At 36.6% G+C, this 17,898-nt stretch overlaps 2 protein-coding genes across 2 annotated transcripts in view; one reads left to right on the forward strand and one right to left on the reverse strand.

Annotated features, from left to right (window-relative positions):
- LOC147616722 (protein DMR6-LIKE OXYGENASE 1-like) overlaps positions 1–17,898 on the reverse strand; it is a 310,722-nt gene that overhangs the window by 92,088 nt on the left and 200,736 nt on the right. The gene's annotated exons all lie outside the window — the stretch shown is intronic.
- Positions 7,499–9,042, forward strand: LOC147616723 (fe(II)/2-oxoglutarate-dependent dioxygenase 4-like). The gene is made up of 4 exons (XM_086777013.1): positions 7,499–7,651; positions 7,820–7,950; positions 8,131–8,458; positions 8,632–9,042. Exons 1-4 carry the CDS (start codon positions 7,499–7,501, stop codon positions 8,902–8,904), a joined length of 885 nt encoding a protein of 294 aa, XP_086633139.1. The 3' UTR covers positions 8,905–9,042.

A 17,898-nucleotide genomic window follows, 5' to 3' on the forward strand; every position in this document is an offset into this window, starting at 1 on the left:
GATGTTTTAATTAGAGAGTGATTACGACTTAATCATTTACAAATTAAGCTTTACATAGTTTTTTAGATTTTTATTTTTTCCATTTTGAGAGGATTAGCAGTGATATTAATGGTTAACCATTTTTGAGTTTCTACTAATCACCATTTCTAAAAACCTTAATCTAGATAGAGCTTTTTAAGTGTTTCTTTATATCAAATCTATTCATAAATCATAGTTTCCTTCAACATTTACCTAGTTTTTGGAGGTCTAGGTAGTTTGAAAAATATTGAAGGTTGCCGAGTAGATCTTGGTACATTGAAGATTATAGTTTTGTTGAAGATTTTGTTAAAATGAGTGATGTTAGAGTGCCAAGTCACCTAGTGAAATTATCCCACATAAGTAAGCAAAGCCAACATGTACTCTCCTCATATAAAAGGGGGCCATTTTAAGTAATGAAAACAAGTAGATCACAAGCTTGTCTATGAGTACAAGTTTCTATCTTGTAACTTAATTGTTATTGAGTCAAGCTTGATTAAGTCATTGATTATGCAAACAATTAATGCTTAACGACCATTAAGATAGTTTCTTGATCAAGAAAATGACTGACAACAAAGATTAATGCTAATTAGTGTGAGAAGTGCTTAATCTTTGATGCTTTAATAGGAGAAAATGAAATTCTTAGTACCATATCTCAAGGGACTAGTTCTAAGCTAATTAAGGATTATGTAGAGCATCTCAAGAGTTTAAGCGACAACCTAGTTAATAAGGTAGCTAAAGTCAAGCAATGTGATGAGAATTATGGGGATGTGTGATAATATAAGAATATACATTTTGGTTCTTTCATTAGATGTCGCAATAGATGAATTAAGAACCTACATGACTCTCTTGCTACTGCTAACATAGATGTGAAAGTAAATATTAGCTCGAGGAGAGACTCCAAGTTGGTAGTGAAAGCAACAAGTTTGACTAGAGAATTAGGGGCCTTAGGTGATGCTGTTCTGAAGACTTTTCTTTGAGATAGACCTTGTACTACTACTTATTTTTGATGGCGCACAAGCTAACAACCACAGTAAGATATTTGCTACTATGAAACCAAAGATGGGGCTTTCCCATGGGTTCCTTCTTGAACATCATCAAGGAAGGATTGGCATCATAGAGCTTTGAGCTCTCATCTAGGCAGGAAAATTGTCACTGTATTCAAGCTCACATTTTTAAGCTGAAGGAACTATTGATGCCACAATGCGCGTAGCACATCAATGTAGCATAGGGCTCCCACCAACTGCATGCTTCATCACCTTTCTTCTAAGGATCATCAAGTGTGATTTTTGGTTTATATAGTTGAGGTAAACTTTGTACAAATGCAGTTATGATTGTGGAGTAGATACGTTGGCATTCACACATACCTTGTCTTTTGTTACATTTGACTCTTTTCCATTCACACTGACTCCTCTTCATTCCTACCTTTACACAAAGGTGTTCACACGCAGGCTGCAACATAGCTTTTGTATGTTGTGGGGTTTTCATTCTCACTTGGGAAATTTGTGAGGGGTGTTCATGTGCCTTATATTTTGTGGATATTATTCACATGCAACCATTCTTTGAGGACCTTTCACACATGGTGTGACATTATGTGCATTATCGAGCCTTATCGCATGTTGTAGTTCATTTGTGGGAATTCCGCATTGTTGTTCACAATCTTGTGTTTCATTCACACACCTTTGGATTTATTTAGCCTTGTTCACATGTATTAGTGAATTATGGACATGTTTATACATCTTGTGGACATGTTTTGACATCTTGTGTGCTTTGAGGAGTGTTTGTACACCTAGGGGTACTTTTGCAGGCTTTTTTTTTAACACACCTTGTGATTGGTTTGGTATGTTCACACGCTTTGGGATTTGTCCAAGGGTGGTGTTCATGCATAGCCATGATTCACTACTACTATCCTTCATTGGACCGACATGTTGTTTTGCAAACCATCATCGTTCATCGACATCACTATATTACCATCTGAGATCCTAATCTTAGGAGGGTTTCTCAGGCATTAACATCATAGCTCTATGATTGATATTTTAAATTGCCATTTTGTGTCATGGCTCACATATCTTTCATCGAGCTCACACATACTCATGCCATTGTTGGATGTTCAAGCTTGCAGGTTTGTTGCCTAGTCATTTGAGGCGTTATTTGGATGAGGAGGATATATGTGCCAGATGTTCTAAATGGTCCACACACGATGACTCAATTAACTCGTTTCTTGGTTACCTTGACACAAATGGTTTGACATTGTTCGCATGGGATAAGTCTTATTTTGGTGACTTGTACGAGTATCCAACAATCTTAAGCCACCATGATTATGTTCTTGATGGTATAGATTACATTCATATGGATCTAGATGATGATGATGTATCTAATACTCATACACATGATGATGTACTCATACACATGATGATGATGTATCTTATACTCATACACATGATGATGTACCGCACACACCTATGATATTATTGATGTATCACACACACATACACACGATGATACATTTGCACATGATAATAGTAATACATGTGCACATGACGATAAGATGACATAGACACATATGCACATGATGATGATGATGTATGTGATAGTGATTTGTGTGAGCTACATCATGTGGTGATGATCTCGCAAAACTAACACACAATGGAACATGGTTAAGCCTGATTCCCTCTCCTTTAGATACTCTTTCTTGCACAACATATTGTTTCTACTTTTGTTTTACATATAAGTAGGTAGGTGGTTGCACGATTCAAGCACATTAAATAGGTAGGTTCTTGCACCATTCAAGCACGTTAAGGACCCTTATGTGTATCCAGGACAAAGGATGAGCAACGGTGTGTAAAGAAGTGCATTAGTGATTTTCGTACCCTTGTAGGATACATGCATTGCTGAAGGGAGCATTTACAAAGGATGATGAGCTTAGTGGCTTGAAGAGTCATGATTGGCATAAATTCTTGCAATTCGTACTTCCTATAGCCATCAAGGATTGCCTCAATGATGACATTAGAGCAACAATTTATAAAATTGGTGCAGTGGTACGTTGGATATCAAGGAAAGAGATTAGTAGAGACACATTGGAAGCAGGACAAAAAACTCCATCGAGGCTGTTACAATGGCTGAGAAATACTTTCCAACAAGTTTTTTAACCATTCAATTGCACTAACTAGTTCATGTGGTTGATGAGGTTGCTGGGCTGGGGTTGTCCATAGCCAATGGATGTTTTTCTTGGAGAGACTTATGAAGACACTTAAAGGATTTGTTCGTCAAAGAGCTCGTCCTGAAGGTAGTATGGTAGCGGGATGGCTTGTTCAAGAATCACTTGTATATATAACTAAATTTCTCAGTACGTCTGATCCTGATATGCCAAGATTATGGACACAAGAAGAAGATAATCGACTAGTTGGGGAAGAGCCACAAGGGAAAGGCCTTGTGAGAACAATGGATGTAGCATTGCGTGAGAAGATGAATAAATTTTGTATCTTAAACTCACATGCTATGGAGAAATGGATCGAGAGATATAGCTTGGTGAAGGCTGAAAGGGACCAAGCTCATTTGAGTTTTAGAAGGAGTCGAACAACCTGCACACTACCGTACACCACCCAACAGAACTTGCACTTCTTCCAGACTTTCCTTCTAATGAATGGCTCGAGCAAACCATATTACAAGCTAAACGCAATGGTGAATCAATAAGTAATGAGGAGGAGGAGCTTGCATATGGTTGTGATTTCCATGTATGTGAGTTAGAGATATCTATGCATTGTCTTTTTTATGTTGTGCTTTCGTGAATTCATACAATAAAAGTACTTATTTATTGTGCTTACAGTATCATAAGTTGGGGGCAATTTGGTCACGCAGACGTCACTTTCGAGTAGAATGAATAGACAAAAAGAGAATAACATTTGATTGTGGTGTAAAGGCTAATTTCATGAAAGAAAGTCGTTCAAGTGCAAGTGATGGCAATACTGAAGTAGGCATGCTAGATTATTATGGAACAATCCAAGATATTATCAAGGTTGGATTCAGGAAGTTTGATATGTTCATTTTTTATGTGAAATGGTTCAAGCTGGTAACTCAAGGGGCGCAAGTAACTGTATGCAAAGACAAGTGTGGATTTCTTCAAGTAGACCGCACAAAGATATGGACTGACCAAAGGGACACATTTGTGCTACCACAGCACTGTGAGCAAGTCATCTTTGTGGAAGACCCCACATATCATAAATGGTTGTTTGTGATTCAAATAAATCCACGTGGAAAACAAATATTTGAAGAGGTGAAAATAGCAGTTGACTATTTGCCAAATGCTGAGAAACTCCCTCCAGATCATGAGATGGTTGAGAATACACAACTAGCACCTATTGAACAATAAGAAGAAGACATACTACTTGAGGAAGTAGGTGAGGCTCACATGGGATTAGGATCGGATGAAGGTGTACTCATTGAGCAAATACATCTTGAACGAGAAACAGACACTAGAGATAATCCAAAAGAAGAAGAGATTCAAGCTGAGTATGATCATGATGCATCGACAGCTCTCATACTAGGGCTATAAGAGGATGACGACATGGATGAATTACCTTCTACTGCTACAAGACAACCACTTCCACCAATTGACAAGACAACTGGATCCATCAATTGACAACAATGATGGAGTATTTCTAGAAATATATTTATTTGGAGCCATGGATCTCGCTGAGGACGAGCAAGTTGATGATGAACTTTAATTTCATTGTAAAATAAAGCACTTTCTTAATTGCACCTTAGTGATGAGAAGGAGGAGCTAGCATTTTTTCTCCTTCAAAGAGCGTGATGGAAGTTATACCCTCCTCTCTCCCTCGGCTCCCCCCCCTCTCTCTCTCTCTCTCTTTATCTATCTCTTTCTCTCTGATCATCTCTCTCTCTCTCTCTCTCTCTCTCTCTCTCTCTCTCTCTCATAGCCACATATGCTTGCAAAGAGGTAGAAAGAGAAGGCTAAAACACACCCCAAGATGGGAACTAGCAAATATTATATATAAATTCAATTTTTTGAAAAAAGAAAATTTTGACTGTTATTTCGATGCTTATTCCGATGACTTTTTTCAGGCATATTTCGAATGTTATTTCGACACCTTTTTCCACGCATTTTTCGACGCACATATATGACGCGACCAGGCATGGAAACTAACCACCCAAAAACAATGATTGTCTTGTAGTGTTTGAGAGAGTATGCACATTTGAGTTCATATATTGTTTGCACTTTCTTTGCGACTTGCTAGAGCATGTTACACATTTGAGTCTTGCTTTTCAAAATGATTTTATTGATATCACCGCAGTTTCTAGTTTGGTAACTGCAATAATTGGTGCTATGAGACTGGAATTCATTGTGGATCCTTTGATTGACATGAATGCATGGCAACATGATAGCAAGGGTTTTCCCTTGATCCCCGAATATGGATCAAAGAATGGTCAACTTGCGGCACTTAGAGCATCCATCAAAGATGATCATTTTAGAGGAGTTAAAATCGAGAGATGTGCCATAGGTTCTGACCTTGTAATTGCAATAGGGTTTCAAAAAGAGTATTGCACATTGCTAATGGATTCCTTAAAGCAAAGATTTGTGGACAATGAGGTCTTGGTCAACTTGAAGATTTTATGTCCATCTTCATTCCCGAGTGGAAAGCTTTTGAAAGCATATGGGGTTGAAGAAATGAATGCGTTGGTTGACTTTTATGCACGGCCAAAAGAGATAGTTAATGGAGAAATGTGTGTAAACCTTGTGGATGAGAGATGCATAAAAAGAGAATTTCAAGTGTTCAAAGTGCAAGCAGCTCTGGATTGAAAAAATCTCCCTTTGCGTGAAACTTGGACACGCATTAGTTGGAATACTTTGCTTAAGGAAAAATATGCAAACTTATTGTGCTTGAGTCAAATTACCATGATCTAGTGCTCTAGTATGGCAATTTGTGAAAGGGGTTTTTCTGCACAAAATAACATCAAAACACATTTAAGAAACAAACTTGAGACAAGAAGTTTGGAATCACTGTTGCATATATAAATTGAGGGTCCAAATGTGGAAGATTTTGATATTGCCGAGGCTATGGAGGCATGGAGGAATGCTTGTAAAACATCAAGGCATATCTATGGAACTACACAATACTAGTGAGTATTATTGGAGCAAGATTACCATTGGGTTTTTTTTATAATATTTCTATATTCTTACTTTTTTCCTTATGCAAGATATCGGTTTTCTGACCATGAAGTTGGAAGAAAATCAAATCCTTTTTGATCATTGATTGTTGAACACGGTAATGTAAAATGATCTTATAATCTTACACTAACCTATAATATAATGCATTAATTTTTTAATCTTTGTGCAGATACTGAAGAGTCAATTGATGGAGTGTCACAATATGTTCCACATAGTATTTTAATCTTTCCTAAAATTTTGTATCCATGGTATATATGCTTTTTAGCATATCCTATGGACATTGCTACTTTACTTTGCCTATCGAAAGCTATAATGGCAGACTGTTATCTTTTTGCTTATCCATAATAGTTTAACCAGTCTATGAAGCCTTACCTTAAAGGATGTCAAGTGCCTTTGTATGAGTGAGAAGTTTACTTTTGTCTGAGTGAAATTTTGATATTAATAAACGACTCTATGGTTGTTTATACTTTTTTACATTTGTCATATAAACTTTGTGAATGTTTACTTTTTGAAATGCAAACTTTTTGAATGTTAAAATTTTTCTAAAGGTTTTGAATTATTCATCTAATTCAAAAAACCTTAGCATAGTTAAAACCAAAGGTTTTTGTATTAGTTGTAAAAAATGTTTTTAGTGAACACTGGTAATGGTAGGGTGTACCCGGCCCACGCTGATCGCGCTTGTAGTACGCTGCTTAAATGACGCGCGTGAATGATTGTCACGCCCGTCGCGGCCCGCGCTTGTAGGACGCTGCCTTCAAGGTAAGCATTTAAAAGGACGGTCTTCCACGCTCGTTTTTCATTCTCTTTCTCTGTGCCTCTTTCCCGAAAAGATGGCTTCGGCGTACGCATAGTATAAATTTGAGATTTTCATTAAATTACCATTGGTAACATATTCCAAAATTTGAGTTACAATTTGGTAATTTTTTAGATCTTAAAGTTTCCAAAGATCTCTTTATTTCTTTCATACATGCTAGATGTTGTATGAGTTTCAAAAAATTAAAGCTATTTCTATCAGTTATTGAGAGAATTTGGAAAAAATAGCAAGATATTATAGTGATTTCTACTTGGTGAGCCTCAAGTTATCAATTTGAGCCTTGTTAAGCATGCATCATATAGGCTTATAGAAAAACCCTAATGGTAATTTTCTTAAAAGGTGAGTTATCATTTGGTAATTTTTTACTAGTGTAAAGTTACCAAATGGTAATCATCAATCTAAATTAGATTACAATTTGTAACTTTTTAGTCATTTGGTTCCAAGGTGGTTACCAAATTTATACTGTGGGCGTACGCGAAGGCATGACGGGCGTGCCCGCCCACTACGTGAGGTCAATTGACGAGCGTCCGGCCTTGCAAGAAGTGTGCACGAACGAAGAGATCCCTATGATAGACGTGTCGCACGCCCGAGTTGCTGAGATCGGGCGGGCCTGCGAGGAGTGGGGTTTCGTCCAAGTAATTATCTGGGCGGGGAAGGGGGGTTTTGATTAATTATTGGCGAAACTATGGTTGTCGAGGGCGGTACTACGTTAATTGTGATAAATGTGCAGGTCGTGAACCACGGAGTAGATACCGTCAAGATTATGAGTGCGGTGAGGAGGTTCTACGAGCTACCAACTGCAGCCAAGCTGTGTAATATATCTGCCGGGAGTGCGTCACCTTCGCCATCGGTCCCCGGACTGGAAAGACACGCTTGTCATCAGGCGGCGCCCAGGCATTTGCAATGGCTTCCAAACTGCACCCGAAATACTCAGGTAGCATGTGCTTTTGCGCTGCTTTCCTAGAGCCTTCATTTGCTTTTTTTTTTCCTTCACCACCAGAAATACTAAGGTTGTTATCAGCATTTGCTTTTCCGCTGCTTTCCTAGAGCCTTCGTATGTTTTTTTCTTCTTCTTCTTCTTGTAAGCCTTCCATCTCTCTCTCTGCTTGTGCAGAGAGGAGGTTCTGGAATACCAGGCCGCCATAGACGAGCTCGCGGCCCTCCTCTACCAGGCCATCTTTGAAAGCCTGGGATTGAGCAAAGAGTATATCCAAGACCAAGTGCCTGGCCTTGAACGGCTTGTGCTTGTGAACAATTTCTACCCCCCTTGCCCCGCCGACCCTAGCCTCGTGTTTGGCCTCAGCTCACACTCCGATGTCAGCAGCCTTACCATCCTCTTACCCGACGATGTGCCCGGTTTACAAATAAAAAAGGATGACAAATGGCTGGCGGTTCATGCTCTTCCCAACGCCTTTGTTGTCAATGTCGCTGATCAAATCGAGGTACCCTTGTTATCTCTGCAGTGGAACTCATTCTCATTTAGGTAGTGAGATTCTAGGACTCATATCGGATAAAAAGTTAAAGGTGATAGTTAAATCCAAATTAAAAGCTTATGTTAGTGCAACTCAATTAATAATAGAAATGAAATGATATTGTTAGCACTTTTTGTTTGCAGATCTTAACCAATGCAAAGTACAAAAGTATTGAGCATAGAGCTGTAGTGAACAAAGATAAGGCAAGGATCTCCCTAGGTGCTTTCTTTGGGCCACGAGAGGATACCAAAATTGCACCTTTGCTTGCTTTGGTCAATGAGAAGAATCCGCCCATTTTTAGAGAAATTATGTTTGGTGAGTATCTCAGAAATTATTATACGCAAGATCTTCCACTCTATAAAACTACTCTAAATTATGCTGGTGGTATGTATGCGGGATCAGTTGCCAAGCACTAGTTTTGTATCTTCAATGCAAAGCTAGTGATCTACCTCTTTCTGTTTTTGTAAGCACGTAACCACTAATTATGCTTCTTGTAAGCATGTAACCAAATTGGCATTTTCTCAATTATGGGTGGTAAATGGATAAGTATTTCCATATGTGAGCTAAAGTATAGCCAAGAAGAGAGACCATTTTGAGTATTTCAAACATATTTTTAATGCTTTGAATAATAGTTTTTAGAACATATACTCTTAAGGTTCAACAATAGACTTGACATGAAAAAAAAAAAACTTGGAATACATATTTTGAGTGTGTAATGATTATTTCTATAAATACTCTCTCTCTCTCTCTCTCTCTCTCTCTCTCTCTCTCTCTCTCTCTCTCTCTGTCTTGCTAAGAGTAGGTTCACACAATCTCATACCATGCTTAGCCCAACCACATTGCTCCACCAATGTGGTGTCTCGAACAAATTTTCCTTTGCAAGTGTGTGGCATTGGCAAAAAGACCCCGGGCACTCGGTTAAAGGAGACGTGGTACTTGTACCTACTTGAACAAATCAATTAAACATGAAAAAGACACTACCACACTTGGGGAATAACCTAACGATTTTGGAACTCCATCTCTAAACCCTAAACCAAGCCTGCTAGATACTTGAAAGTTCATCTCTTGACCCTTGAAAAAAAGCTAAGCCTATTAGAAGGGACTCTATGCAAAGAAGAGTTTGTTGAATAGGTTTAAGTAGAGTGAAGAAGCAAGATTCATAGAAGACTATTAATAGGTGGACAAGGAAGTCTTGAGAGAACACATAAAATTTTAAGTCAAGGACATCTTGAGAGAACACACAAAATTGAAAATCACAACCAAAGTTGAAGGAAAAGAACTAAGTTAATTCAAATCCCTAATGAGATTTGTGTGGGTGATTTACCTAATGCATAGTACATAGATGGAGACATCCTAGATCAAGCAGTTACTACATGCAATAGTGTCAATATTTGGTTGGAAGCTAGTATTTACCTCAGTTTCAAGACAATGTACTCGTATAGAAGAAATTTATCATTATAAAAGTGATAAGGTTAGGGTCTTCACCCAAAAAACTTAAAGATAAAAAGATATGGACTACTGAGGAACTCAACCCCGAAGAGAAGAATACATAAAAGTTAGAATAGCTAAAAACTAAGGCATGTGGGCAATCTATCACGAAGGTAAACCCAATCAGAAATCTGAGCACACAGAAAATTAATAACTTTTTAGCAAAGGTAATTGTGTTTTATGCTTAACATTACAGATTTTACTAGTTAAATAGTTGGATGTTCTTTGTTTGTTATCTTTTTTGGTCTTTAGACTTAGTTCATGAACAACATAGTCTTTTAGTTATGTATTTTTTCCCTTTTTTTTCCATGATGTTTTAGGTATTTATTTTGTCATGTTTTCCTACTACATGTGTTAATATTTTCCTTATTTTGTTCTCTACAAGGGCAAAGAGAAGTTATATTGACACAATGCCTTTTTTTTCTATAGACTTACTTTAAGACTAACATGGTCTTTATTCTTTATTTTTCATAGACTTACTTTAAGAGACCAACATGGTCTTTTTTACTTATGTATTTATTTTTCCCCCTCCATAGGCATTAATACGAATTAAACTTATTTTTTCTCTATAAAGATAAAGATAAGTTACAAGGGGACAATTTCAAAGAATTCCACTTGATCATTGATCCAAAAAAATTCACACATCATTCAAAAACATTGACTTAATATGGAGAACATGAAATTTGAACTCTACAAAGAAAATTGAAGTTTGTGTGTAAGGAAAAGAAAACACATCACCAAATACCTTTAGAGCTATGCATTCTAACACATCTAAATCTCATAAACATTATTGACCTATTGAATGAGGTAATTTGTGATACGTGTAACAAGAGTGGATGGGCAAGTGTTCATTTAAAGCTTGTGTTTTTAGTTTTAGGCACATGGATAAATTCTATAGGGTTACACTAACCTACTTACATGGGTAACATTATAGTTTTATCCACATGCACAAAATCCAAGAACATCGTTGTTTTTTCTTTGGAACCTATAGCCCAAGGTTGTGACCTCCTCCGTTTTCATGCCCCTTCTCTAATACATCTCTCGTCTTCTTTAGTTGTGTGGATCATTTTTCATTTTCCTATATAGAGTATATATGTACTTTGAGAGAATACAACATGCATTGTATATAAGCGAACACTTAGAAGAAGTAGGATCTTTCATCATAACACAAAAATCATCCAACCCCTGCTAGCCTTTGTGAAGATGTATGCAGAGTACTTTGTCATCTTTGAACAATACACCATCTCGACCTACATGAACATGATGACCTCCTGTGTGGACATATTTATGTCATATTTTTACTAACCAACTTTATTGAATTATTTAGAACACATGGATAGTGAAAATTAAAGGTTTACTTTTTTCATATCATTAGGTACATAGTGAAGGAAAGTTGAGATTTTTTGGGATCACATTGGTTACCTCTAGTCTTTTCAATTTCATAAGAATTCATTGACCAAATTATAGTCGTAATGCAAAGAACACAGAATTTGGGAAAATCCCACTACTTTGGGAACAAGGTACTTGGATTTAAATTTTGAATATCTTGAGATACTTAAGTCCAAATTTGTCGAACAACATATATTTGGATTACATTTTTCCAGATCTTTCCAATGATATGTCCCATGATGGGGTTCTGGTGAGCGTAGGAGAAGTTTATCCATGCATCCTTTCTTGCAAGTTTTAAAATAGAAATTGGGATTTTCCCAAATTGTCTAAAATGGTGTTAAAGCAGTTTGGACTATATTTGGATCAACGGCTTTAATTACCCAATTTCTCATTGCTTTCCAAAGTGTTTGGATATGCATTGCTTTCTAAACATATATATGGGGTAATACAATCCATCTTAGGCTCAAAAATCAATTGAAACTCCAAAGTGTTATGCTTTACTGCTGCATTTTGTAAGAGCTAATCACATATACATCTATCCTTTTAGGCACTTTATTTTAGATCAAAGTTTACAATTTTGAACCATATTTATTACTATAGAATAAGAGACTACTTCACACATTTTAAATCATCTTGTAAGGATTTAAGTGGAATACCTCTAGAATCATTTTATATAATAGCTATAAGTAGCATTTTTATAATTTTCTCACTAGATAATCCAAATATCAGCAAGGATTCATATGTACTATTTTGTTAACAATGTAGTTTTGAAAGTTGAAACCATCACCTTGTCTCCTAACTAAATTGAAATATTTAGATATGTATTCTTGATCTATTAATTAAGTGGAGACATTGATTTATTAGTATAACTAAAATAAATCACCACATAATCTCACACTATTGTCATATTTTGGGTTTAAAAGGCTCAACAACTAAAGAGATTATAAGAGGTAAATTTAATTGAATTAATTATTAACACATCAAGAATCTATCTCTCATCTTTGAAATACTATGTAAGGTTTAGGAGAAATTCATAATAGGTCAAGGTCATGTTTTTTCTTGCATGGAGGAACCTACTTTGTAAATTCCTAACCTGTTTAGATTATAGTGTTGTATATACCTCTACTTATGGTGATTTATCAAGGTTATTTTTATCATTTTAATAATTTTCTAAGGTTCTCTAGATTCATGAAGACATGCCTTAGAAGAAAATTGCTAAAATGTCGCTCCCATTAACAAGATATGAATTTTTTTAGCAAATCCCTAAAAAGCCATATTTATGTCCTACTTAGCTATTAGAAAACTAATGTTAAAAGATAAGATAATATACATTATGATAAGGTAATATTTATTTCTTAAAAGATAATATACTTACAAAAACTACTGGGATATCTACTCTTTCTTTACATGTTACATCACATCGCAAGTTATTTGCCATCTACCTAAGCATAAGCGTAAATACTCTTATGCATAAGACTATGCATAGAGTCATATGCATAAGACTATGTAATAGACTCTATGCATAGAATCTTATGGATAGAGTCATATATTCTTCTAAGCTTCAACAAAGACTATGCAATAGACTCTATTCATAAAGACTATACATAGACCTATGAGTAATATACACAAACCCTATGAGTAATATACATAGAGCATGCATACTCTATGCATAAAAGCAATACACATGCATATTGTATGCATAAGCCTATGATCAATACATACTCTATGCATGCCTAGAGTATACCTGGAGTATGCATAGACTCTATGCATATTGCTCTTATTACGCATGCATAGAGTATGCTCATATTTCTCTCTTTATGCATGCATATTGCTCATAATATGCATGCTCTATGCATATGAGAAATATGGATAGAGGATGCATACTCTATGCATGAATAAAGAGAGAAATATGTATAGAGCATAGAGCATAGATCATGCTTTATGCATGCATAAAGAGAGCATGCATAGAGCTTATTGGCATAACTAACTCTAAATCCTAGCACCCAAGGGTGTAAACAAGAAAAACCTAAATAGAAAATGAGATTAGGTGTAAGGACTTATCTCAAGTAGTTGAGAAGAGTTGGGCTCAAAAAAGGAGAGACTTACAATATAAAACAAGAAAATGAGGTAAAAGCATCAGGCTTAAACATAATGTATAAAAACCATTATGCATAAAAGCAAAGAATCAAAAAGATGAAAGAATAGAAAAATATGATTATAAATAAAAAGAAAGGCTTGCCTTTTGATTGGTTTGTTGAATTGAAGCTTACCATAAATTCTTAACTTGCAAAACAAGCAAACATAATAAATTTAATTAAAAAACATTTAAAAGTTTACCTACCATAAAAGCAGATTTAAAACAGAGAGTAAATCTCTTTAAGAGATAGAGAAGTGTCAAGAAGAAGAAGAAGACAAGAATAAAAATATGAAGATAAGTCTAGCCACCTCAATCTAATCTTACATATTCATATGAATGACTAAAATTAAAAAAAGCAAAGCAATACTAGAGGAGAAAACTTTTCCTTGAGCATGAGTTCATGACTTTTTTACTTGAGGTAGGGGAGATGGAGGCACATAAAGGGAAGAGAGCATGAATTACGTGGTTGAGGTAGGGGAGTTGAAAGCACACAAAGGTAAGCGAGCATGAGTTTCTTGCTTGATTTAGGGAAGGTGAAAGGACAAGAACTATGTCTTTTTGGTGTAGGCCTTGGTGGGAAGGGAGGAGAGATGCTAAGATTGGCAAGCTAAAATCTAGGTTGTACATGGTGTGGGAGAGTCTAAGTTTTGATTATCTCAGTATGCGGCTATAGCCACATACATAGTCACATGTATAGTTGCACCTGCAATATGGCACTCCGGCAGCATTCACTCCTACTGTAGCCACTCTCTCACTACATTCTCTCACTAGTGAGACATGGCTACAACTATTAAGATTTATGGTACCTCCTTCAAGAATCTAGTTAGACTAATTACACACACTAATGACACATGATTAACTTAATCCTAAGGTGGATGATGCCTAAGCAAGATCATGATGAGAGTATGTGAAACAAAGTGATGATCAGAAGCTAATTAGGTTGCAAGATAGATTAACTTGCACGATGTGCTTATACTTCCATTGCTTGAAAATGATCCCTTTATATGGGTAGAGTACATCTTTTCTTGTTCCATGCATGTGGGATAATCCACTTTTGCCATATGGCTTTATCCTCACCTACTCACTCCTTGCCTCTACATGTGCTATATGGCACCACACTTCTCAACACCCCTCCCTTTGTGCCATATCTCTAGGCTACTCAAGGTGGTTGGATATGAGATACAACAATCATTATCCCCCCCCATGGGTGCTCAAGTGGCTACTCTCAGGTGGATGGGTAGATACACACAACAAACAAGATGAAATGATAAGATGGGTTTACATTAGATGACCAAGGTAGTGGTGATGTTTGCCTCCTTGCTCTTTAGAAGAGCTGTTATCTAGGGACCTCTTTATACTTGGTGATCAAAGTAGTCCCCATAAAGTTGCCTTCGCTTTTCTTCAATCTGCAATCTTCTTCTTTGTGCCCAAACTTGTTGCAGTGATTACATCTTGCCTTATCTTTGAACTTCCATTCATCTTGAAAGTGTCCTTTTCTGCCACAATTGTGACACTTCAAATTTATTTTGTTGAACAATGCATGCTCAACAGTGCTGGGATTTCTTCCTTTTAATTCTCTCTCGTTCTCCAAAAGGAAGGAGACACATCCATCGAATGTTGGCTTTGGTAGATTCTTCAAGGTTGTGAAAAGTGCATTGTATTCCTGTGGCATGCTTTTTAGGATTATTGCAACTGCATCTTTATCTCCAATATTAGCATCTATGCCATCTAAATGAGTCATGATGCTTTTCATTTTATTGACAAATTGAGCCAAAGATTCATTCAAGTTCATTTCTAGACCATAGAAAATCTTTAAATGAATTTAGTGGTTCTTTCCCTTAGCTCCAAACATGAGATTCAATGTATCCCATGCATCTTTTGCGTGTTCCTTAGAGTCAATGTGATGAAAATTTCTTATGCATTAGAAGATACTTCATCTGTGTAGCCCAAGTGTGGAACCCTTCCCCATTGAATACATGCGAAGTGATGCTTGTTGATGTTGCCCTAATGAGAAGGTCTTACCAATGAGCTTATGATGCTTCAATTGGCAGTGTCTATTCTCATATTACTTGGCAAACATGAATGCTTTAAACAAGATGAAATTCAAGTAGGATGAAAGCATGTTAACGTGCTATGCTTTTTGTAATTGTTAGTAGTGGTAGCTTAAAAAAATGGACGTGGTAAATTTTTTGCAAGTCAAATCATAATTTGTCGGAGATTATACATCAACATTCTTTGTTTCAAAAGCTTTCCCATGATATATAGCATGATAGGAAATTTTTCATTGTGGGTCATATTTGGATCTAGTTAGCACATCCGAAAATTATGCTAATTAGCACTGTCCTGAGACATGCTTTTTTGAGCACGTTTACATGCTTTTTTTGAGCACGTTTACATGCTTTGACCCAGTAGTGTGTGCTTCTAATTTTTAATTTTTGCTTCTAGAGCTTCCTAAGGATAGCCCCAATGCAAAGTTAGCTCTTTTTATGTGTAAACACACTAAATGCAACTCTAATTGCCCAATTGTATCCCCAATTACACCCAATTTCTCTTAATTACATGTTAATTACCTAGATTAATCTTAATCACAGTGATCAGGTGGTCAAGAAGATGGAGGTTCAAATTGAGCTTGTGAAAGAAAACATTGAAGGGGATTTTTAACCCCAATATTGTTCCCCTTGATGAGGATGAATGATTTGAGTAACCAAACCACCTCAAAACACAGCAAAATGGTGGATCTACGTAGATTTTCTGTGACCTATTTTTATGCTACTTTGGCTACTTTGGCAAGGTTTGTGCATGAAATTGCAAGAAATTAGTACTGAGCCTTCCTCTTATGCTTGCTAACAAAATTTTAAAGGGGCTTGAGGTAATGTGAAGCAAAAATATCCAATGGTACAAAAGACTAGTCCGATAGCCCCCAACGCAAAATTAGACCTATAGATAGTAAATTCACAAAACCCACTAGTGTGCTTGGTCACCCTACTATGTTGGATATGTGGGTAGGAGGGATTCAATAATGGCTACGAGAATGAGAAGAATCGAGCCTTGCAATTATGAACCACAAGAAGGGAGATGAAGATAAGGTTGGGATTAGTAATGGATTAGTGACTAAACATTACTAATGAGCTAAGAGAGTGCAATGAACTTGAATGGAGAAGCTCATGAAGAGGAGGGGGTGGCTCTGATACCATGTGAAGATTTATGGTACCTCCTACAAGAATCTAGTTAGACGAATTACACACTAAGAACACACTAATGACACATGATTAACTTAATCCTAAGGTGGATGATGCCTAAGCAAGATCATGATGATGCCTAAGCAAGATTATGATGAGATTATGTGAAACAAAGTGATGATCACATTGTCAAGCTAATTAGGTTTCAAGATAGATAAAGTTGCACTCTTAGAGAAGCTTGATATTTGCTTGTACGTACTTTCATTACTTGAAAATGACCCCTTTTATATGGGTAGAGTACATCTTTGCTTGTTCCATGCATGTGGGATAATCCACTTTTGCCATATGGCTTCATCCTCACCTATTCACTCCCTGCCTCTACATGTGCTCTATGGCACCACACTTCTGAACAACAACATGGAGCTATGCCCCGGATTGGTAGTGGTCATGTAAGGCATGTAGTTTTATACTCTATCTCTGTTAATGCAAGTGCAATTGTGGGTTGTTTCTTACTGATCCAATAAATCCATCCCAAACTAAGAGATAACAATGACCATATATCTTCCCTTCTCACAATATATAAATTGAATCTAAAGGGCTACGTTAGAGATCAATAATCATAAAGTAAGCATCAATCCTTTTGTAGCATGCCCATAAGGCCCATTTCAACTTGTAGAGTGCCTTTCGTAAGTTACCTATAAACTTTTCTCTCAAAATCAAGAACCACGAACCTAAGTAGCTACGTGAGAATGGTATGGATTGTGGTTGACTTCGGTATAGGAGTAAAAGTTTCCTAAAAGTCAAAACCTTCAACTTCTGTAAAACCTTTGGCAACTAGCCATACCTTGTACTTGTAAGATTCCTCCCTCCAACTTTTTAGGTGTACAGGTCTAAGAACCTCCCCTTCTGATCTTGTAATTATTCCCATCTTTGAAATAAAAGAAAGATTCTGTTTTACCTTGTTTTGACCTAGAGAGAGAAAATTTCTAGAGAGAGGTAATCCAAAATTGAGATATTTTTGGATATAAAAATCCTCCTAGTTCTTGAAATACACAAGTGAATAGGGTGTGTGTGGGAACAAGCCCTTGGCAAGAGGTTGTAAAAGAGAATGTGTAAATGTGAGAGAACCTGTTGTGAACAGGTGAGAAGAATCTACTGGGAGAGAATAAAGGGTAGCATGAGAAGATTTAGGAAATGTGGAGATATTCTGGGAGAGG

The sequence above is a fragment of the Cibotium barometz genome, chromosome 38 (assembly GCF_041138505.1).
Source record: "Cibotium barometz isolate CiBa-2024 chromosome 38, ASM4113850v1, whole genome shotgun sequence".
Classification (NCBI taxonomy): Eukaryota; Viridiplantae; Streptophyta; class Polypodiopsida; order Cyatheales; family Cibotiaceae; genus Cibotium; species Cibotium barometz.

Coding starts and splice junctions, on each gene's coding strand:
- LOC147616723 (XM_086777013.1), top strand. CDS start 7,499: ATGACGGGCGTGCCCGCCCACTACGTGAGGTCAATTGACGAGCGTCCG. Junction 7,951..8,130: donor ACTGCACCCGAAATACTCAG/GTAGCATGTGCT, acceptor CTGCTTGTGCAG/AGAGGAGGTTCTGGAATACC. Junction 8,459..8,631: donor ATGTCGCTGATCAAATCGAG/GTACCCTTGTTA, acceptor TTTTGTTTGCAG/ATCTTAACCAATGCAAAGTA.